The sequence below is a fragment of the Zootoca vivipara genome, chromosome 10 (assembly GCF_963506605.1).
Source record: "Zootoca vivipara chromosome 10, rZooViv1.1, whole genome shotgun sequence".
In the NCBI taxonomy this organism is placed as follows: domain Eukaryota; kingdom Metazoa; phylum Chordata; class Lepidosauria; order Squamata; family Lacertidae; genus Zootoca; species Zootoca vivipara.
Genome location: NC_083285.1, coordinates 2,660,299 through 2,682,570, shown reverse-complemented (window position 1 = coordinate 2,682,570; position 22,272 = coordinate 2,660,299). Strand labels below are relative to the sequence as shown.

Here is a 22,272-nt window from a genome sequence, read left to right as displayed (position 1 = left end):
CAGTTCGAAAGCACGTCAAAAATGCAAGTAGATAAATAGGAACCGCTACAGCGGGAAGGTAAACGGCATTTCCATGTGCTGCTCTGGTTTGCCAGAAGCAGCTTTGTCATGCTGGCCACATGACCTGGAAGCTATACGCTGGCTCCCTTGGCCAATAATGTGAGATGAGCGCGCAACCCCAGAGTCGGTCACGACTGGACCTAATGGTCAGGGGTCCCTTTACCTTTTACCTTTAATGCTAACTTACATTATAAGTAACTTATAAAGAATACTGAGATAATAATGTATGTAAAGCACTTTAGAAAAGCTTTATTAATTTATGCCATCCCCAGGAGCATGATAAGAATCATCATCATCATCATTATAGTTTATTTGTATGCCACTTCTTCATGGTAAAACCATGCTGAAAGCAGCTCACAACATAAGGAATAAAAATATAACATTTCAAGATAATTCATTAACCATTACAAAACAGAACACATTTTAAACAAATAGCCATACTAATACTAATAGGTAAAACAAACAATACTTATTGAAATATTAATAAATGTTGAAACAGTGCCTAACAATAAAATACAAAACTGCCAAATAGCAGCAAAAGCAGTGCATCTTATCCAAAACTAGATGTTGTCCCCAACTACAATCCCTCGTCATTCAGGGCCCTGCCCTGCTAGGCCAGACAAAATGAGCCAGACAGAGAAGCACAGACCAGGGACTCAACTACACAGCTGCAAATAAAACATTTTAAATGTTTTGTAAAGTGCAATATACAAATGTGACACTAGGTGGCAACTGAGCTATGCAAAATTCAATGTATTTTTCAAAACATTAAAGCATTTTCACAGCATTTTTTAATATGTGTATAGATTCCACCAGGACTTGCAGGACTCACAGCTAGATGGATGTGAGCCAGTGGTGACCAAGTTCTTTGAAAAAGCAAATCCAAAATGGGCAGCATAATTTCTCAGGCAATGTGGGTAGTCTCTCAGTGCTGGCTCAGTAATTGGCCACATAGTAAAGATGAGTTTAAGACTTGCATATGTGGCCATCAGATTTATATCTAGTTTCCAGTATGTACCCTGACCAAACCTTTCAACAGTGACTTGAATTAAAGGTAAAGGGACCCCTGACCATTAGGTCCAGTCGTGACCGACTCTGGGGTTGTGGCGCTCATCTCGCGTTATTGGCCAAGGGAGCTGCTGTATAGCTTCCAAGTCATGTGGCCAGCATGACTAAGCTGCTTTTGGCGAACCAGAGCAGCACACGGAAACACCGTTTACCTTCCCACTTGAACCGGTACCTATTTATCTACTTGCACTTTGACGTGCTTTCGAAGTGCTAGGTTGGCAGGAGCTGGGACTGAGCAACGGGAGTTCACCCCGTCACGGGGATTCGAACCGCCAACCTTTTGATCAGCAAGCCCTAGGCTCAGTGGTTTAACCACAGCGCCACCTGCATCCCTACATGGATACTATATCATTATTACTGGGTCTGGTTCTTGGTGCAGAAAGGGGTATTGAGATCAGATCCTCCAGGGACATCGCTGATTTAGAGAAATCATCCCAGTTTCTGATTTGATCCCGGAACATCCCACTTTTCCTTAGGATGTCCCTATTTTCATCGGAGAAATGTTGGAGGGTATATAAGAACAGGCAAAAGGGTGTCCAGGTGTCCATGCCTCAACCCTCAATGCTCAATGTTCCAATGTCCAGCAGTGTTTAGAGAATTTTCAGTTGATGATTTTAAATATATGAAGCTCCTAAGACCTTCTAGTTCTCTTCTTTTGATTCTGAGGACTATTGTTATTTAGCAGGTCTGCTGCAAAAAAGGGCTTTGGTGCTCAAGGGTTGTTTCTTTATGCCAAACATTAACTTGGTTGTATATGCAGAAACCTGAGCTGCAGGCAGGTCCATTGCTGTTTTACATATTTAAAAACTAAAGCACAAAATAACACATGAGTTAGGAAAAGGAGGGACTGCTGTCTTGGCTGCTACCTTTTGTTTTGGGAAGGACATACAGTGGGACCTCAGTTTACAAACACAATTGGTTCCGGAAGTCTGTACTTAACCTGAAGCGAACTTTCCCATTGAAAGTAACGGAAAGTGGATTAATCCGTTCCAGACAGGTCCGCAGAGTACTTAAACTGAAAATACTCAAACTGAAACTAAAGAAGAAACTAACAAACTAAAAGAAAGAAAAGCAATTAATTAAAATACGGGTTAAAATACAGTTTAAATTTAATTTTTTTAAAATGCAGCCTCATTTTTAAAGTAGCCCAAATCAAAACCATAAAGGGAGAAAAACATAGGGGTCAGACTGGGTCCAGCCCAAAGGCCAGGCAGAACAGCTCCATCTCCATCCAGCAGCTGCTTCTGCAGCCTCTTGTCTAATGACCTTGACTGACTGTCCGGGGCCTCATTTCATTGTGAGAACAGAGCCTAAATTTGTTTTATTATCATAATTCTGCTGTTTCCTTGTGAGAATGTTGCTCTTCCCTCCCCAGATAATCCAGCTCTATTCTGGTTCTCCCGGCATATTTCCCTCTGGGGGAGTATATCTTTCAATCTGGCCGTTTTCATCAACCTGGCAGTAGCTCTTTTCTACCCATTTGGAGATGATGGCGATGAAGGTAAGCAATTTCATTTCTAAATTTTCAAAATCCAGCATAAACCTGGAGCCAGTGTTACCTATTTTCTTATATATATATTTTCTAGTTTTGCCTATTCCCATCCCTCTTCTTCAGCGAAAGAGATGGCAAAACAAACTCAATGCATATGTGTCAGGAGGCAAAAAATCTAGGATAAGCAACAAAACTCTCTAGAGACATGGGATGGGAATGCCAAAATTAATGTTAAACTATGCTGCTTTTCAAATCAAATCCTTGATCCCATTGCTCGGCAGAAGAACACAGGACCCTTTTGGAAGAGAGTAATTTCCATTATGTATATCCACAATCACAGGCCAACCCCTTTCTCCAAACCCTGCCTCAGCCCTACTATCTTTGGACATTGTGCCACAATGAACTAGTAGGCTTCTTACTGGCCGCAGCACGATTAGCGATAGCTCAGCAGTGGAAGAACCAGGCTGAAATACCCCTGAACATAGGGGGAAATGATATCTGGGATACAGCAAGGTCTGAGAGTCTCACTAGACACAGGAGGGCAATTGAAGGCCTAACGAATAGAGAAACGTGGAGCCCTTTCTTGAACTATGCTAATGACCCAAATCAAGACCTTCTTATACAGTACCAACTGCTCAATATTCTCAGTGGAGAGGTTACATGAAGTAATATGTTTGAATGTTGAATGTGTAAGTGTAGGTCTAGAGACAATGGATAAAACACACACGATTAGCTATACTGCTGGCTAAGTGTTTAATGGTTATTGTATTAATTTAAAAACCAATAGAAATTGTTTTAAAAAATGTCTGCAAGTGTTTAAAAGTGAGATATCTTAATTTGTGGTGTTTGGGGCAGCAGATAGGGCAAGGGGGGAATAGTGCTAATAATTGTTAAGTGAGAGGTTTGGGTGTCACATGCTTGATTTAAAGTTTCTTTTTCATTTCATTCAGAAAGTCCTGCGCCGACACGCTCATTAAGATGCTCACATCCCCCAAGGCATATGATTAGCTCCTGTCATATGTTCTGATTGCCTTCTTCAGCTCAGTGCAGCTGAATAACTCCCATCATGTGCTCTTGGAAGTACATTAATTCCAGTATTCTTGGAATTAATAGGTTAAGCTCAGCACCTAAAATGTGTGGGCAGGTCAGCGGGGAGCAAAGGGAAATAAATACCTCTTCTGGTTTAGGACTAGTTTTCTTGGGGGAGGGGAAGAACATGTCTAACCGTACCCATGCCAATTGTTCACATACTTTTAATTATACTGAGTAGGGCTAGAAAGGTTATATGGAGTACAAAACAGGGAGTTGCATCATCGCTGAAGTGGCAGCTTTATTTATTAAGAGCTAAGACTAGCCAGGCAACCATGCAGGTGAATGTTAATGTCTGCATGAATAGAGGGTCGCCCCCCCCCAAAAAAAAGAATTTTAAAAACAAGCATGTAAGAGCCAGTTTAGATATACATGCCAAGGGTTTGCCTATTTGAATGCTCTCTGCATATAAATAATCTCTCTCTCTCTCACACACACACACACACACACACACACGTAGCCTTTTCTCTGATGTACTGTATTTCTGTATGCAAGGATTTATTTTACTTAGAGGGAAGCATTAAGACACACACAGTCCTCTCTCTCCCCCCCCCCAACTTTCTGTTTGGCGTTTATTCATCTTCAAGTGTTTGGGATACTTGTAAGGATAGGACCATAAGGGACAAAAACTGCTTCATTTGAGCTGTGACCCCTCGTTGCTCTGCCATCGCCTGCTCAGCACCACATGGGCTGGAAGGATAGGTCAGACTCGAGGTCACTGCACTTTAATCCTTGGCTGAGCCAGCCTGCCAAGAAGAGTGTTTGTAATCTTCAAGTGTGGTGCAGGAAGTATTAATGAGGAACACGTGTTTCTCCTTGAAACTGGATTCACTCCACTGATGGTGGTTCACATGAACTTATCAGGTGAAAGTCATTTCTGGTCATGTTACTAACTGGACTCATTATGAACTCATGACCGAGAGGTAGAAGGGTTTATATCCCTTTACCAATCCCTTTAGCGAAGTTTTAACAGCATGTTTAAAAGCAACTTTAGCTAGTCTGCAGCTTGTGCGATAGGGTCTTCCTTCTTCCTGCAAACTATGACAACACATAAACATATCCACTTCTACTTTTATTATGAACTGAAGCATGCGTGGGTCCACTTCTACTATTCTCTGGACCTTAGCCCAAGTTTGCAGCTTTTGTTTATTTATTACAGCACAGCACAAGGCACGCCAGGAATGGCAGTGTAGAGCAGTGTTTCCTAGAGCGGGGGTCCCAGGATGTTCCAAGGGGGCCACAGGTGAAAATTGCATAAATGGCCACAGCACAAGGCTAGGGAACCACAGAGGGAAGTGAGGAAGATTTTTTCCCCTTTTTTTTAAAATCGGGAGAGGGTGATTGCTGAGGCTCCCCTTTTGACCAGTAGAGCCTGTGATCCAGAGCCCCAGGTCATGTAAGTGCAGTGATGGGGTGGCAATGGGTAGGGCTGGGCGAGCCAGAGCTGCTTGTTGCTGCCGCCAGTGCTAGGCCTGGTGGCAGCCTGGGCCTGACTCTGCAAGGCGTGGGGTGCAATCCATGCAAGCAGGTAGCAGATCAGGGCCTTTGGATATTGCCAAGGAGTGCAGCCCATCCCCAGCGTCAGCCCTGCTCTTCAAGGTGTGTGTGTGGGGGGGGGGGTGAAGTCCACCCCAGCGTCTAGCTGAGTGGGGTCGTCTGGTGCTGCTGACTTGCAAATAATTAAGTGTCTACTTAGAAGAAAGCCGCACTGAGTTCAGTGGGCCTTATGGGAGTAAGGTTAAGGGGGGGGCTATAGCAGGTATCCCCAAACTTTGGCCCTCCAGATGTTTTGGACTACAATTCCCATCTTCCCTGACCACTGGTCCTGTTAGCTAGCGATCATGGGAGTTGTAGGCCAAAACATCTGGAGGGCCGCAGTTTGGGGATGCCTGGGCTATAGTGTTTTTTCTAGGCAGCCAGGACTCCTGCGGATGGCAAGATCTTTTTTGCACCAGGTCAATGAGGACTACTAGCTTTTTACTTTCCCTCCCCCATATATACAGAACTCCCTGTTCACATTTTGGACTTTATCTGTAGCTTTCCCCCTCTGTGTCAAATAACTGGGGTCACATAAGTGTTATTTACTTTTTTTATAATACATGGGAGATGGATCTCCCTCGTGAGGTTCTGGACTCTCCTGCTTGGGAGGTTTTTAAGCAGAGGTGGGGGGGGCCATCTGCTGAGTTTCCTACATTGCAGGGGGTTGCACTCAAAAGATGACCCTTGAGGTCCCTTCCAGCTCTATGATTCTATGTTTTTCTGCTTCAACAATATTTCATTATGTTCCTATCATTTTATGTAATTGTATTTTGTAAAAAGTAAAGTATATATAAATAAAACAAACATGTTCTATTCACAAACAAAACATTTGAATAGCTAGCTTTTTACCAGTAGGATGAGGAGGCATGGGTGTAGCCAGAATTTGGGGGGGGGGTCAGAACCTTAGATTTGTATTGATTTTTACATATTTGGGGGGACAGCTGCCCCCCACCCCCTTGGCTACACCTAAGGAAACAAGGTCGGAAGGGGGCCATGGTTGGGAAAAGGTTGGGAAACACTGGTGTCGAGAGCCTAGTCACTTCCTCAACAGCTCCTGGATTCTGACTGTGTTCCAGAAACAACCACACTAACTTACCTACAGGATAGGTACCCACCTGCAGTTGGGAATGGCCCAGCCTCTTTAGTGCTTTTGCCACAGCTTGATCTGCAGAAATCATTTCACTGCAGGAAAAAAAAATGTCTGCCGATCAAGACACTGCTAAAAGCACAATAAAAGGGCTCCCAGCCTTGTTGCCATCTTGCTCATTTTATCTTCTACATCGTTATGACTGAAAAAGTATGAATATGTAAATACAATTGTTCCTATACATCCGGAGTTGGACAGGACACTGGTATTGTATCAGTAATGCAGTTTTTACTTTATAAAGTTATGACTTTTTCTTTCTTTTTCTTTCTAGGCACACTTTCTCCGTTATTTTCAGTTCTTCTCTGGATAGCAGTCGGCATATGTACATTGCTGCTTTTCTTCTTCCCTAAACCCGTTGGTATTCGCCCATTTCTGGTGTCGGTAATGCTCAGGTCCATATACACTATTGGCCTTGGGCCTACATTGATCCTCCTTGGTGCTGCTAACGTAAGTACTTTAAAACCCATTTAAATCGATGACAACAACAACAGCAACAACAATTTATTATTTATACCCCACCCATCTGGCTGGGTTTCCTAGCCACTCTGGGTGACTCCCTACAGAATATTAAAAATATGATAAAACATATTTTTTTATGTTTAAAAACTTCCCTAAACAGGGTTGCCTTCAAATGTCTTCTAAAAGTCAGATAGTTGTTTATTTCCTTGACATCTGATGGGAGGGTGTTCCACAGAGCGGGTGCCACTACAAGAAGGCCCTCTGCCTGGTTCCCTGTAACTTCACTTCTTGCAGCGAGGGAACCGCCAGAAGGCCCTCAGAGCTGGACTTCATTGTATACGCCAAACAATGGGGGTGGAGATGGTCCTTCAGGTAAACTGTGCCGAGGGTGTTTAGGGCTTTAAAGGTCAGCACCACCACTTTGAATTGTGCTTGGAAACGTACTGGGAGCCAATGTAGCTCTTTCAGTTCCGGGAAGGGAAAAAAAATTATCTTGCTTTTTCCTGTAGACCAGTTGCAGTCATAAACAGTCGTAAAGTTTTCCTGTAAGACCAATTGTAGTCGTAAGCAGTTGGGTTTCCACACCTATCAGTCAATCATCCATTCCCACCGCCCTTCTGAGTAATACCCCTCCCCACCCTCTGACTATACATAAGGGTCTGGTGACTTCTGCTTCAGTGTATCTGAAGAAGTGTGCATGCACACGAAAGCTCATACCAATGACAAACTTAGTTGGTCTCTAAGGTGCTACTGGAAGGATTTTTAAAATTTTGTTTCGACTACACAAGACCAACACGGCTACCTACCTGTAACTAGAACATTTTGGATTAGTTGAAGTTTCCAGGCCATCTTCAAAGATAGTAGTCCAAGCGGGAGATAACTAGAACATGCACCACTCTGGCGAGACAGTCTGCAGGCAGGTAGGGTCTCAGCCTGCGTACCAGATGGAGCTGGTGGACAGCCGCCCTGGACACAGAATTGACCTGTGCCTCCATGGACAGCTGTGAGTCCAAAATGATTCCCAGGCTGCACACCTGGTCCTTAAGGGGCACAGTTGCCCCATTCACCTGCCCACGCCCTGCCCTCCCCAAACAGTACTTCTGTCTTGTCAGGATTCAACCTCAATCTGTTAGCTGCTATCCATCCTCCAACCACCTCCAGGTACTCACATTGGAACTTCACCACCTTCACTGGTTCCGATTTAAAGGAGAGGTAGAGCAGGGTATAATCCGCATTCTGATTAACACCCAGCCCAAACCTCCCAGAAGCTTCAAATAATAATAATAATAATAATAATAATAATAATAATATAATTTATTATTTGTACCCCCCCCAAATCTGGCTGGGTTTCCCCAGCCACTCTGGGTGGCTTCCCACAAAATATTAAAATACAATAGTCCATCAAACATTAAAAGCTTCCCTAAACAGGGCTGCCTTCAGATGTCTTCTAAAAGTCTGGTAGTTGTTTTTCTCTTTGACATCTTCAAAGGTCACCTTCAAAGGTAGCCCCACATAGAACGCATTGCAGTAGTCCAAGCGGGAGATAACTAGAGCATGCACCACTCTGGTGAGACAGTCAGCGGGCAGATAGGGTCTCAGCCTGTGTACCAGATGGAGCTGATAGACAGCTGTCCTGGACACAGAGTTGACCTGCGCCTCCATGGACAGCTGTGAGTCCAAAATGACTCCTAGGCTGCACACCTGGTCCTTCAGGGGCACAGTTGTCCCATTCAGGACCAGGGAGTCCTCCATTCCTGCCCATCTCCTGTCCTCCCAAAAGAGATCCAGCAGGACTAGGAAACAGCTCTCACCTTTGTCCCTAACCCACCAGAGTTCATTGACCAGCACAACTAAGGCAGTTTCAGTCCCATGATGAGGCCTGAATCCCGAATGGAGGGCATCCAAATGGTCCGCATCCTCCAGGCGTGCCTGGAGTTGTTCAGCAACAACCCGCTCAATCACCTTGCCCAAGAATGGAAGATTTAAGACTGGGTGATAGTTGGCCATATTGGCTGGGTCCAAAGATGTTTTTTTAAGAAGTGGTTTAATAACTGCCTCTTTCAGTGGGCCTGGGAAGGCTCCCTCAGAGAGGGGAGCATTCACCACCCCGCGGAGCCCATCGCTCAGCCCTTCCCAGCTTGCTTTTATTAGCCAGGATGGGCAAGGGTCAAGGAGACAGGTGCTGGTTTCACTAGTCCAAGCAGCCTGTCCACATCCTTGGAGGTAACAGGTTGGAACTGATCCCATGCAACTTGACTAGACAGGACTATAGCACTCTCCCTGCTCCTATGGTGGAGTCTACCTCTTTCCAAATCAGAGCAACTTTATCTGCAAAAAAACTGCAAAAGCATTCACCACCCCTGCAGAGTCCATCACCCAGTCCTTCCCAGCTCACTTTTATGAGCCAGGGTAGGGAAGGATCAAGGAGACAGGTGGTTGGTTTAACTCGTCCAAGCAGCCTGTCCCCATCCTCGGATGTAACAGATTGGAATTGATCCCACGCAACTTTACTAGACAAGACTCCAGCACTCTCCCGTCCCAGCCCTGCTCCCACTGTGTAGTCTACCTCTTTTCGAATCTGATGGATTTTATCTGCAAAAACTTTGCATAATAATAATAATAATAATAATAATAATAATAATAATAATAATAATATAATTTATTATTTGTACCCCCCCCCCAATCTGGCTGGGTTTCCCCAGCCACTCTGGGCGGCTTCCAACAAAGATTAAAATACATTAAAATGTCACACATTAAAAACTTCCCTAACATTGCAGGAGATCTTGGGGTCCTTACCAGGCCCCAATGACGCAGGTCGTTCTGTTAAATTGTGAACCACCTGAAAGAGTCTCCTGCTGCTGTTTTCTGCAGATGCAATGGGGCAGTGAAGAAGGTCCTCTTCGCTGTCTCTATCGCCACTTGGTAGGCTTGACATGGAGCTCTAACCCATGTCTGGTCAGATTCTCACTTTATCTCTAAAGTTGGCTGTTTGTCTCTTTTTCCATTCATCTTGTGCCATTAAAAAACTAAGGTAGTAGGGTGTACAAATAATCTGTTCAATTTCAAGCCTCAACTCAAATTAAAGAAAAGAAAGGGGAAGGGCAAACACATTTGGGCTGCCACCACATTCCTAGGCCTACTTATTCCAAGCACTTCAGTCCTTTGCTCTTCAATGATGTAAATTCAGACTCTACACTTGCATCCATTTCAGATTGGAGTTTAAAACCATGAAATTAAACTGTGATGTGCTTCTCTTTCCATTGGCTCATTTGAGATCTGTAGAACCACCAAACCGGGCATGGGGATCCTTAGCTGAAACAGAAACAGTTCTAGCTGCCAATGTAGTAGTTTTCATGAAGCAATGCTTCTCCTGGTCAAAAGCTGCTCGACTGGTGGGGTGGAGCCACATCGCTAATGTCCCAGTGGCTGTATCACTGCTACTTACCAGGAAGCAAAGGAGCCAGGGAGGTCAGCGCAGTGCAGACACACTTGTGGAGTCAATCCAGTCCTTCTTCTGGTGTGCCCTCACCATGCCAACTTCACCACTTCACCTCTCTCTGTCCTGGTAAACAGCAGCAACATACCTACCATGAAGCTAGCACTACAGCTTCACCCCACCAGGTCAAGGTTTTTTTGTGGGCAGTTGGAGATAATATGTGGTGTTGGGGGGGAATGTGAACAGTTGATAATGTTGTATGTTAAAAATTAATAAAATATTATATGGCCAAAAAAAGAAGAAGATAATGTGGAGTTGGAAAAATTTGGGAGGGCAAATAGTCACGCTAAGAGTATGTGATTATTAAGCACTTAAATGCAGGGACAGCATGTACACAAATTATAGAAAAGTAGAATGCATTCAGTTTCCATACTTAAACCAAACCTCAATTTGGCCATGTTAGAACCTCCAGTTCTTCACCTCCATCTCCGAGCAGTAATGCTTTGTCACCTCCTTGTAAATACCCTTAAAATAGTCCTCCTTTTGTACCTGTTAGGGGACCCAGGTGGCGCTGTGGGTTAAACCACTGAGCCTAGGGCTTGCTGATCAGAAGGTCGCGGTTCGAATCCCTGTGACGGGGTGAGCGCCCGTTGCTTGGCCCCAGCTCCTGCCAACCTAGCAGTTCGAAAGCACATAAAAGTGCAAGTAGATAAATAGGAACCGCTACAGCGGGAAGGTAAACGGTGTTTCCATGTGCTGCTCTGGTTTGCCAGAAGCAGCTTTGTCATGCTGGCCACATGACCTGGAAGCTATACGCCAGCTCCCTCGGCCAATAATGCGAGATGAGCGCGCAACCCCAGAGTCGCTCACGACTGGACCTAATGGTCAGGGTCCCTTTACCTTTGTACCTGTTAGTTGATAAACTAAGGCAGATAAATAAATGAATCATCAGTAGATAAAAGCTATTGACTCTTATAGCCTTTTAAAAAAACAAATTAGTGTGGGGTGTGTGATAGGGAATTTGTGCAGTTGGAAAATCCGTTCAATAAAACCTCTGCGCTATGCATGCTCCACCAGTGTGCACAGCCATAACCCAAAAACGAAGATTGACTATATATAAAGAGGGGGAATAATATGGTTAATATGGTATTCTAAATGTCTTGGATAAAACACAGTGACTGCCTAGTAATGTCTTTTCCATATTTCTTCTGTACTTTGCTTTTGAAATTGTTTTTGAGGAGATATGGTTTGAGGAGATATGTTTTAAGGAGATAGATGATTGAAACATAGCCATTTTTGTCCATGTTGTCATCATTCCCCCAGCTTTGTAACAAGATTGTATTTTTGGTGAGCTTTGTTGGGAATCGAGGCACATTTACTCGTGGATACAGAGCAGTCGTCATGGACATGGCCTTCCTCTACCACGTTGCCTATGTCCTTGTCTGCATGCTGGGACTCTGTGTGCACGAATTCTTTTACAGCTTCCTGGTGAGTATATCTCTGTAGTGTGGCTATTTTGCCAAAATGAAAAATACAACTCATTTGATTATGAGCACTTTCTGAATATTGTGCCAAAGTGTATCGTTATATATGTATGTGGTATACCAGTTGTTCCCAGTTGGTGGTCCATTCACATAACAAAAACTACCATAGAGATACGAACATTTTCAAAATGGCTTGGCTTTTGAGAAACAGGGGGTCTGCAGTACCTAGCTAATTGGGAACAACTACAATAGACCACTAGGAGCAGTTTTTCATGTTAGATCTCAATTCTCACATCATGCAGCTCAGCAGGGAATAGCAGCCAATCCTGGTGTTCTGACACTATTTGTATGACAAGTGTTTGTCCACATATGTTGGTCATTAGTCACACCCATATTGCATTTTAGATGTGCAATTCAATCATCTTAGGATGATTGACACCATGAAGGATGTGTCTCTTATTGGTTTGTGTACATATGTACACAAATATGTACATATTTTAATACCATTGATTAGTGGTAGTGATTTAATACCAGATTTAATACCAGTGATTAGTGGTAGCAAAAGTAGTGATGCAAGTTTAAAGAACATTCTTTAAACTGACGTTCCCTCTTTCTTTCTTTAAACAAGAACTTAAAACCATGTTCTACTTATTTGTATTCTTCACCTCTGTTTGCAGAATGTACTTTTTGTAGAATACAACGCATGCATTGGAGGCATCTCTGCAGATGCTTGGAAATGAAGTCATAGTATTAGATCATATCACTCTTATAATTGAGGAAGGTGAGGCTGCCATCTCAGGTTCATGGTGACAGAGGAGGAGATGGACAGATCTGATGCATGAGCATCAATTCCATGCTCATGAAACAGGAAGCCTTGAGCTGCATGGTAACAGATTTGCCTACTAGGCCGACTCCCATTGAAATGAAAGGGGTACTGAGCACATGTATTTGAATTGGATTTGGGCAGACTGTGAGGATAAAATGTAGGGGGGTAAGTGTGTGTGTCTCTTTGAGTTCCTTGGATGATAGATTCATAGAACTGTACAGTTGGAAGGGACTCTGAGGATCATATAGTCCAACCCCCTGCAATGCAGGAATATAGAGCTATCCCATATGGGGGTTGAACCCACAACATTGGTGTTATCAGCACCATGCTCTAGCCAACTGAGCTATCCAGTGCTCAGATGGGATATGAATTTAATAATAAATAAGCATACAATATTAATGAATGTCATTTGGGTTTTCTCCCTGAGTAGCCAAAATATTTTGAGCCAGCCTTCTGTCTTTATGCCTTAGTGCAGAGGTTTTCAACCTTTTGGAGTCCATGGCTCCCTTGACCAACCACATTCTTTCTGCAGCTCCCCTGTGAAATAAAGGGGAATCCCTACTTCCTTGGGAGTTCCATCCCAGGCCACCGCACCCATCAGCAGGACACCTCCCCTTCCTTCCTTGGTTTTGAAGGTTGCTGAGGAGCTCCATTTTGCTGTTATAACCCTCATACACATTTGTTCCTGCTCGTCGTTGACCCAGCCCATGCATCCCTGGTGCAGCCATCAGCACTGTAGCAACACTGGCAGCTTTTGCCATGGTCTAGTTTGCTGCATAAGAGTAGTTAGTTACGTAAGGCAGTCAAGGAGATCCGAGTGGAGATGCAGCTTCTGTTACCATGCAGCTAAAGGCTTCCTGTTTCGCTTTGACTATCTTCATTTTAAGTATTGATGATTCACCCATAATACTGGATTTGTTAATAGTAATAGTTATTACATTACTAGTTGGGTGGAGTTCTTTTAAAATATTTTTTTCTGAGGTATGCATATGGTGTCTCTATCCAGTCCCATTTTTTTCTTCCACTTTTTAAACTTGTGTGCCTAGGATCTCTTTGTGATGGATTGCAATACTGTTTTGTTGTCCCAATGTGAATTGACAGATATGTATATGGCTATACAGAAGGTGGTTACTTACTGGTTAAAGTATTTCTGTTCAACTGCTTCCAGTATTCAAGACAGCTAAGAACAAGCAGTCATCCACATGAAAATATATAAATAAAACCATACAAAATAATCCTACAGATGTTAAGATTGCTTTAATATCATTAACATAGAGCAATTTGTATGCCATGGAAAAATCTTGATGCTTTAGGATTAGTTATGTGAATTGACAGAAAGTGGTGTCTTGGGCCAGCTCTGGACAATGCCTGCCGAGATCATTGCGCTGCTTATTCCCCTCATTCAGTGGTTTTTAAGTTCATGCAAAGCATTGAGCTATCTGTTAGGCCCCTGCATTACTCAGCCAGAACATCCTAGAACACACTCAGCACATAGGCAGGGAGGATAGATCTTGGTGGGCAACCTGCCTTTCACAGAAGCTTGTCCTGCATTACTGATTTTCTCATTGAGAAATCTGTAAGTTTTTAATTGATCCTGGGATCCCCCAGATCAGAGTTTGAAAATGTCTGCACTATTGCATTACTTGAGTTCAGGTGGCAACCGCTGATCACTTTTCTGTTTTATGGTCCCCCCCCCCCCCCGCAGTTATTTGACTTGGTGTACAGAGAGGAGACTTTACTGAATGTAATTAAAAGTGTTACGCGGAACGGACGCTCCATTATTTTGACTGCAGTCTTAGCGCTCATCCTTGTGTATCTCTTCTCCATTGTTGGCTTCTTGTTCCTGAAAGACGACTTCATCATGGAGGTGGAAAGACCACCTGTCACAGGTATTGCTCCTCCTAGCAAAAGGTGTTCCTTAGGATTCCACTGCCGTGTATTATTAATTCCAGATGAGATCCATCTCCATTCCAGTGACAACAGAATGTTAGATAGATAATTGAGTATTATTTGGGTAGTATCCTTTTGTGAACTTTGCTCCTTCAAATCCTTTCTTTTCAGCACAGATTCATCATTTGTGATGCATAAGGCAAAATAGGTGTTTGATCAAATAAAGCTGATATATACATCATTTACTCACTTTAGAAATGTTAAATTAGTGTTTTACTCAACTCCATACATATTTACAAATGAGCATCAAACAATCTTTTCATCCTTGAAACTCTTTAAATATTCTGGATTTAAAAAGAAGATGCCTCAGCTCAGTGTCCTCCTTGTCATTCTTTGTGAATACTTTAATGATTTTTTAAAATTGATGTTATTTTCATATCTGACAGTTGTTTCTGCCTTTGAATATATTTCATCCTAACTAGATGCAGTTCTATTTGATGCCAGTTCTGTAATTTAGGCAGAAGCAACAGTAAAATGCCTGTGATATATTGTAAATGTGAAACACTGATCTCTTCATTACTGCAAGTGCTTTAGTCTTCTTCCTCGATAGTCTTCTTTCATTCTTTCTTCTGACACTAAGTGAGAGATTTAGTGACATGGGTTTTATCATGGGTAGGCAAACTAAGGCCCGGGGGCCGGATCCGGCCCAATCGCCTTCTAAATCTGGCCCGCGGACAGTCCGGGAATCAGCGTGTTTTTACATGAGTAGTATGTGTCCTTTTATTTAAAATGCATCTCTGGGTTATTTGTGGGGCATAGGAATTCGTTCATTCCCCCCCCCCACAAAATATAGTCTGGGCCCCCCCACAACATGGGGGGGACAGTGGACTGGCCCCCTGCTGAAAAAGTTTGCTGGCCCCTGGGTTTTATCATGCCCAGAACACACAATTATTTGGGAGTTCAAATGTTATTTACATAATTGTTGTTAAGTAAAACAAAGGTAGAGATATGTCTCAAGCTGTCTCGTTCAAATAAATAAAGCAACAAAAGACTTTTATCCACAGATTTTGCAATGTATTTAAATTTAGGTCCTTATTCAAGTATTCAAGTGAGTATATCTGAAACCGAAATTTTGTTCCAAAATGTGAAATTGTCAGCCTATTTCTGTCCTAATTTTTAATGTGTCTGCTGATACCCTGTACATATATTTTTGCAACAAATCATTCCATTGCCAACCTTTTGTTCTTTGTTCTCTCAGAGAGTGGCCCTGTTCCTACCACAAGATTAACAGCAATGATGGATGCATGTTCAAAGGAGAACTGTAGTACTACAATACCAGCTTTAAAATTAGGTTGGTAGAATGCTCACAAAACATTTTCTGTTTTTCCCTGAGCAAGTATCTGCTGCTTAGTTAGACCAAAATGAGATTATATGCAGAACACATAGTTACCCCTAAAAGCAGCCACCTCTCCTCTCCCCCTCTCTCTGCATAATGTCCAGAAAAAGAAAAAGCATGGAATGACATGATCACAATGAGATTAGCTTGAAGGGATGGGGGAAATTCTCAACACAACGATGATATGTCAGGCATTGTATTCTACCACTCATTACTAAAAGTTTGGCAGCAATCACATGTTTTCTACATTTGTCTAGTTCTGCCCTTAGTCAAAGCTTAGTGGAATCCTGCATCATGTACATACATGTGTTCCATCCACAGATGAAGAACCAGATGAGGATGGGATTGAGAGGACATGTGAGACTCTGCTCATGTGTATTGTGACAGTTCTGAACCAGGGCCTGAGAAATGGTGGTGGAGTGGGGGATGTGCTCCGAAAGCCTTCTAAAGATGTAAGCATTTTGTTTTTGTTTTTTTAAACTTTTATTATTATTAAATTTATTTAACATCACATCAAAAGAAACATAGAATAAAATTCCAAATCTTACTAATCTAAACACATATTCATAATTATAAAGAAAATAGAAAATAGAAATAGAAAAGTATAGAAAGAAATAGTGATAAAGAATAAAGGGAAAGGAAAAAGAAAAAGAAAACTTCAACTAACCTCTTTTCAACACCATGTTCATCTTTCCATACTCAGAATAAGCAAAATAAAGACTTCCACCAACCACACAGCACTTCCCTTCAGTTTCTTCTTATCTATCTGCATTTCCTTATCATCATTATCTGGTCTTATTTATTTTATAACTCACTATTCATTCCCTTTTCTCTTCACAAAGTCATTCTAGACTCAGCCAGATATTCACCCTTGAACCTTGGTTTCATTTCATTCATTCAGAAATTCCCAATCCTTTTTCACTACGTTTTTTTATTTATGTCTTACTATGTCCATTAATTTAGCTAACTCCAGGCATTCAAATAGCTATTACTTACGTTACTGAAGCTAAGAAATCAGGGGGGGGGGAAGGATTGATGCAATATGGACCTCCAAAAAACTGACTTTAACTGCGATGAAAGCAGAGATTTTGAATAAATCAGTGTCAGATCATAATCCAGTAATGATACATATGAAATTTTAAAAACAAACAAATTATGAATTAAGTAAATTATTTAGGAATTTGGATTACTAATAATACAGTGGTGCCTCACAAGACAAATTTAATTCGTTCCAGGACTCAATTCGTCCTACAAAAAATTCGTCTAGCGAGTTGCGGTTTCCCATAGGAATGCATTGAAACTTAATCAATGCGTTCCTATGGGCTCCGGGGGACTGGCGGCGGCGCTGGCGCTTGCTCGCTTGGCTTGGGGAAGGCAGGCAGGCAGGTGGCAGTCAAGAGAGGAAGCTCCGCTGCCGCCACCAGTCCCCCGAGCCAAGCACTGGGCACAGCGCTTGCTCGAGGAAGGCAAGTGCTGCCGCCAGTGCCCTGAGATCAGCGCAGCGGGCGCTAGGCTCGGGGGACTGGCGGTGGTGGTGCTTGCCTTCCCCGAACAAATGCTGCTGCCACCGTCAGACCCCCGAGCCCAGCGCAAGTTCTGGAGGGTGCCAGTGAAGAGGCAGAGGCTGGACGTGGTGCCTCCCAGTATCAGCTTGCTGCCCTCGCCCACTTCCGCCATGACGCACCAAAGCAGGACTGTGCCCGGAGCCTCCACCTGCCGTGACCACTGCGGCACGGGTGCCAGGGAATAGGAGGAGGCTGGGTGTGGTGCCTCCCAACATTGGCTCGCCACCCTTGCCTGCCTCGCTGAAGCAGTGCCACGGCCAGAGCCTCCGCTTCTTCCCTGCAGGAGGAGGTGACCTCCAGCTGCTGCCTGCCTCCTCCAGCCCTGCAAAGGTGCCGGCATTAAAAAGTCAGCAACTCTGGGAAATGGGGCGCGCGCCGGAGGGATCTTTGCACCACGCCGCCAGATAGACTGGGGGTGGGGCGCCGCCAGATAGACTTAAGACATAAAAACATTATTGTCATTTCAGGAGCCCCTCTTTGCTGCTCGAGTTGTCTATGACCTCCTGTTTTATTTCATTGTCATCATTATTGTCCTGAACCTCATTTTTGGAGTCATAATTGATACATTTGCAGATCTCAGAAGTGAAAAACAAAAAAAAGAGGAAATCTTGAAGACAACGTGTTTCGTCTGTGGTATGTGTTAGCAAGCTATTCAATTGGGTGAGGGGAAAGCAGTTTTAAAGAGTTTTCTTTAAGCTTATTCCTTTCCAATAGTAAACCAAATGGCAGTCCAAAGATTACATTGGTGTTCACTTGCTCTAGGAGCTAAGTTAGTCTTGTGTTGTCATTGCTACTAATAACTTATGTTCGGGTACTTTCAGTTATTACCTGTGGTCTGGTTCTCCAAACTTCAACATGTACGTCATTGAATTATTTCAGACCTGTTTACGTAGGAGCTGTGCATGCCAACCCCACCTACCCACCCCTGCCAACCCCAACCCCCTTGTCAAGCCCCACTTTACACCTCGCCAACCCCTCGCCCGACCCATCACAGTTTGCCCAGTCCAGGTAAGATAGAGGCGTTGCATGTTTTCGGGTCCAAAAGGTAAGGAGATGACCTGTTCCAGACAAGGTTGCACTTCCTTGGAAGGAGCAGATTATCAACAGTGATACTTTTGGAACCTGCACTGTCACTGGAGGTCCAGAGGGCTTTGGTGACTAGGACTGGCTCTTTCCGGCCACAGCTATGGCTCCGTGGTCTGGTAACCTTCAAATTGCAATGAAGATGCTTTGGAAACTTCAGCTGAACCAGAATGCAGTGGAAATAACTCCTATTCTAAATCAGCTTATTGATTGATTGATTTCTGGGTGCCAGTTTATTTCTGAGCCCAATTCAGGTTGCTCACATTGGTATTTGAAGCCCCGCATGATGTGGCCACAAATATCTGCAAGACTTCCTCCTTTTCCAGAGACCACCCAGGTTGGGAATTCAAGGAGCTCCTGCTCAGCAGAAGACTTTCTCTGTGGTAGCTCCAAAATTGTAGAACGCCCTACAGAGGTGTGTCTAAAATCATCATTCTTCTTCTTCTTTAGCGATCACTCGTAGCCGAGTAAGATTGTCTTCCATGAACACAATTTTAACAATGGGTCCGTAAGTGACTGTGGAGGCCAATTCTGGATCCACACGTCCTTCCACAGTGGGGACATTGGTTTGCAGGCGGGAGTTGATCACGGTGTGGATTTGCCAAGCCTGCCTTCCTCTTAGCACGTTTCTCCCTTGCGTCCTTTTGTCATATGCTGGCAGGTGCACCTTTTTACCCTTACCTTACAGTTGAAAAATATTTTTGTAGGCTTCCTGAAAAGTGTAAATTAACCTGATGAGTTGGTTGGTTGTTGTTGCTTTTAAAAAAATTGTATTCTGGTGGTGTTATAACTTTACCTAGGACCTTATGAGGAAAGGCAGGAAATAAATCTTAGAAATAAGTAGGCAAGTGAGTCTTGTTGTTGTTGTTTAGTCGTTTAGTCATGTCTGACTCTTCGTGACCCCATGGACCATAGCACGCCAGGCACTCCTGTCTTCCACTGCCTCCCGCAGTTTGGTCAAACTCATGTTCGTAGCTTCGAGAACACTGTCCAACCATCTCGTCCTCTGTCGTCCCCTTCTCCTAGTGCCCTCCATCTTTCCCAACATCAGGGTCTTTTCCAGGGATTCTTCTCTTCTCATGAGGTGGCCAAAGTATTGGAGCCTCAGCTTCAGGATCTGTCCTTCCAGTGAGCACTCAGGACTGATTTCCTTCAGAATGGATAGGTTTGAGCCTCTTGCAGTCCATGAGACTCTCAAGAGTCTTGCCAATGACCCATCAATTACTTAGCAGCCCTCTATTGGTGAAGGCCCAGCAAACAGCCCCCACTTTCACAAAATCATTGTTGCTGAAAGGTAAGTTTCAAGGGATGAGGACGAAGGGAAAGGGGATATTTGGCAAAGACCCACACATTTATAATCCTGGCTGAAATTCAAAGGGATTTTCATTCAGATCATGAAACATTTGCTGTTTCCCAGGTCACCAACCTAAGTTCTGAAACTCAACATCATCACTTGTTCGTCATCATCTATTGTTATAGAAGTTATTCCTCTGAGAAATTGGATAGGGAACATTTGGGCAGCCTGGTAGATGTTAACTTCATTTCCATCCCCTTTATTTTAGATTTCTTTCTTATTGTACATCATCTGGAGCCTTTTCTTTTTTCTTTTTGCAAAAACAGGAAACAAATACTAGAAATAAATATCATATATGATGTACGCCTTAATGAAATTGTTGGTCTTGAAGACTCTGCTTTTACACACTTTCTCTCTCTCTCTCTCTCTCTCTCTCTCTCTCTCTCTCTCTCTCTCTGTTGTGGGTTGTTTTTTTTAAAAAAAAAGAACTTGCAATTAAGACAAAGATGATGGAACCAATGAAATATTGTTTGTGTGTTTCTCCTTTTTTGCAGGGCTTGAGCGAGACAAATTTGATAATAAGACAGTTTCCTTTGAGGAGCACATAAAGGCAGAACACAACATGTGGCACTATTTATACTTCATAGTTCTGGTCAGAGTGAAAGACCCAACAGAATACACTGGTCCCGAAAGTTATGTGGCTCAAATGATTGTGGTGAGTCACTTTTATATAAGTCTTACTTCAGAGAGGTGGGCCTTTCAGGTGTGGCTTGCTTGGTACCATCATTACATAATTTAGGTGCCAAGTGCAAAACGTCCTCTTTACCCAGGCCTTTTAATGGGGGGGGGGGACTGTTATTATTAATTTTTCCTGTGATAGTTTTATTGTTTTTTATTATGATATGTAAATTATGTTTTATTGTTGTACACTGCCCTTGGATCTTCAGATAAAGGGTGGAATATTCATTGAATAAACAACAACAACAACAACAACTGTGAGAAGCTGCCAACTGTATTAAATACAAAGGTGTTTAAATGCATTTCCAGTAACCTAGCACTGGGCATAATGAAAATATGAAGGCAAAGTTCACAGTTACCCTCAGGCTCCTGCACTCTTATACTCAGTTTGCTAATCCAGTTTGTAAGTCGAAAGATATCACAGGCTGCAGGAAGGGCTCTTGGATGCTGCCTGAGCCCCGGCCCCCTCCTCTCACTTCCTTTCTCCTTTCCTTCTGCTGCTGTCTGAGCCGTTTGAGGAGCTGGATTGGGGTGGCTGCTCCCTGTAAGCAGTTACAAGCATGAAACTGGGTTTGGTAGCCTGTGAAGTGGTCCAGACATTTAGAAGTCACTCTGTGTGCAAGCCTCATTGTCCCAAGGATGCAGCTACCGTGTTTCCCCTTTTTTAATACGTAGCCATAAAGTAAGCCATGGCAGCATTTTTTAGGAGTTGCTATATCTAAGACACCCCCCGAAAATAAGACATACCTCTCATACCATATACAGCGAGACCGCCAAGCGCCCCAGCCAGCCAGCGGGGCCTGGAACCAGCTGCTGCAGCGGCGAGCCACCTGCCGAAACAGGCGGCTGCAGAGTGGAGCGCTCTGCAGCGCCGAGCGCTCAGAGCGCCCAGCAGCGCCGGGTGGAGCGCCCAGCCAGCGGCCTGGCCTCTTCCTGGCCCGGCCGAGGAGGCCTGCCGCCCCGCCGCCGGAACAGGCGGCTGCAGAGTGGAGCGCTCCGCAGCGCCGAGCGCTCGGAACGTCCAGCAGCACCGGGCGGAGTGCCCAGCCAGAGCGGCGAGGCAGAGCGGCGGCCGGAGGCCCGTTGGACCTTCTGCACCACCGGAACGTTGTGGGCCGCATGGCCCGAGGCAGAGCGGCGGCGGGAGCCCCGCTAGCCCTGCCAGAGTGACGGGCGGCGGCGGGAGCCCTGCTGGCCCCATCCGCGCCGCCAGAACGTTGTGGGCCGCATGGCCCAAGGCAGAGCGGCGGCAGGAGCCCCGCTGGCCCTGCCAGGGTGACGGGCGGCGGCGGGAGCCCTGCTGGCCCCATCCGCGCCGCCGGAATGTTGTGGGCCGCATGGCCCAAGGCAGAGCGGTGGCGGGAGGCTCGCGGGTCCTTCTGTGGCGCCGGGGTGCGGACGGCGGCGGAAGCGCTGCTGGCCCCTTCCGCTCTGCTGGAGCGGCATGGGCTGCATGGCCCGCCGCCGGAATTTTGTGGGCAGGGAAGCGGGAGGCAGGCAGGCGGGCGGGCTGGGCGATGGGCCCGTGGCTGTGCTCGGCGGGGCCGGTAGTGAGCTCAACGCTGGCCTGCACCAGGGGCTCCGGCTCAGTCCGCTGCCGGCACACGGCGCCTCGTCGTGGCCGGGATCTGGGTCATGGTTAGGTGAGTGCCCTCCACTCCCATAGCGGCGCCCGGGACGAGGCTGCCTCTGAGCATGCACAGAGA

The 22,272-nt window shown here is 44.6% G+C and overlaps 1 protein-coding gene across 7 annotated transcripts in view; it reads left to right on the top strand.

Moving 5' to 3' along the window:
* ITPR2 (inositol 1,4,5-trisphosphate receptor type 2) overlaps positions 1–22,272 on the top strand; it is a 277,002-nt gene that overhangs the window by 239,715 nt on the left and 15,015 nt on the right. For 6 of the 7 annotated variants that reach the window (XM_035127537.2, XM_035127538.2, XM_035127539.2 and 3 more), the window contains 8 exons: positions 2,504–2,629; positions 6,667–6,842; positions 11,614–11,778; positions 14,306–14,489; positions 15,749–15,841; positions 16,208–16,338; positions 17,919–18,084; positions 20,383–20,543. In XM_035127537.2, the coding sequence (XP_034983428.1) occupies positions 2,504–2,629; positions 6,667–6,842; positions 11,614–11,778; positions 14,306–14,489; positions 15,749–15,841; positions 16,208–16,338; positions 17,919–18,084; positions 20,383–20,543 (1,202 nt within the window). Of the gene's footprint in view, positions 1–2,503; positions 2,630–6,666; positions 6,843–11,613; positions 11,779–14,305; positions 14,490–15,748; positions 15,842–16,207; positions 16,339–17,918; positions 18,085–20,382; positions 20,545–22,272 lie in introns of those variants that run through there. The other variant, XM_035127542.2, reaches the window with a different exon arrangement.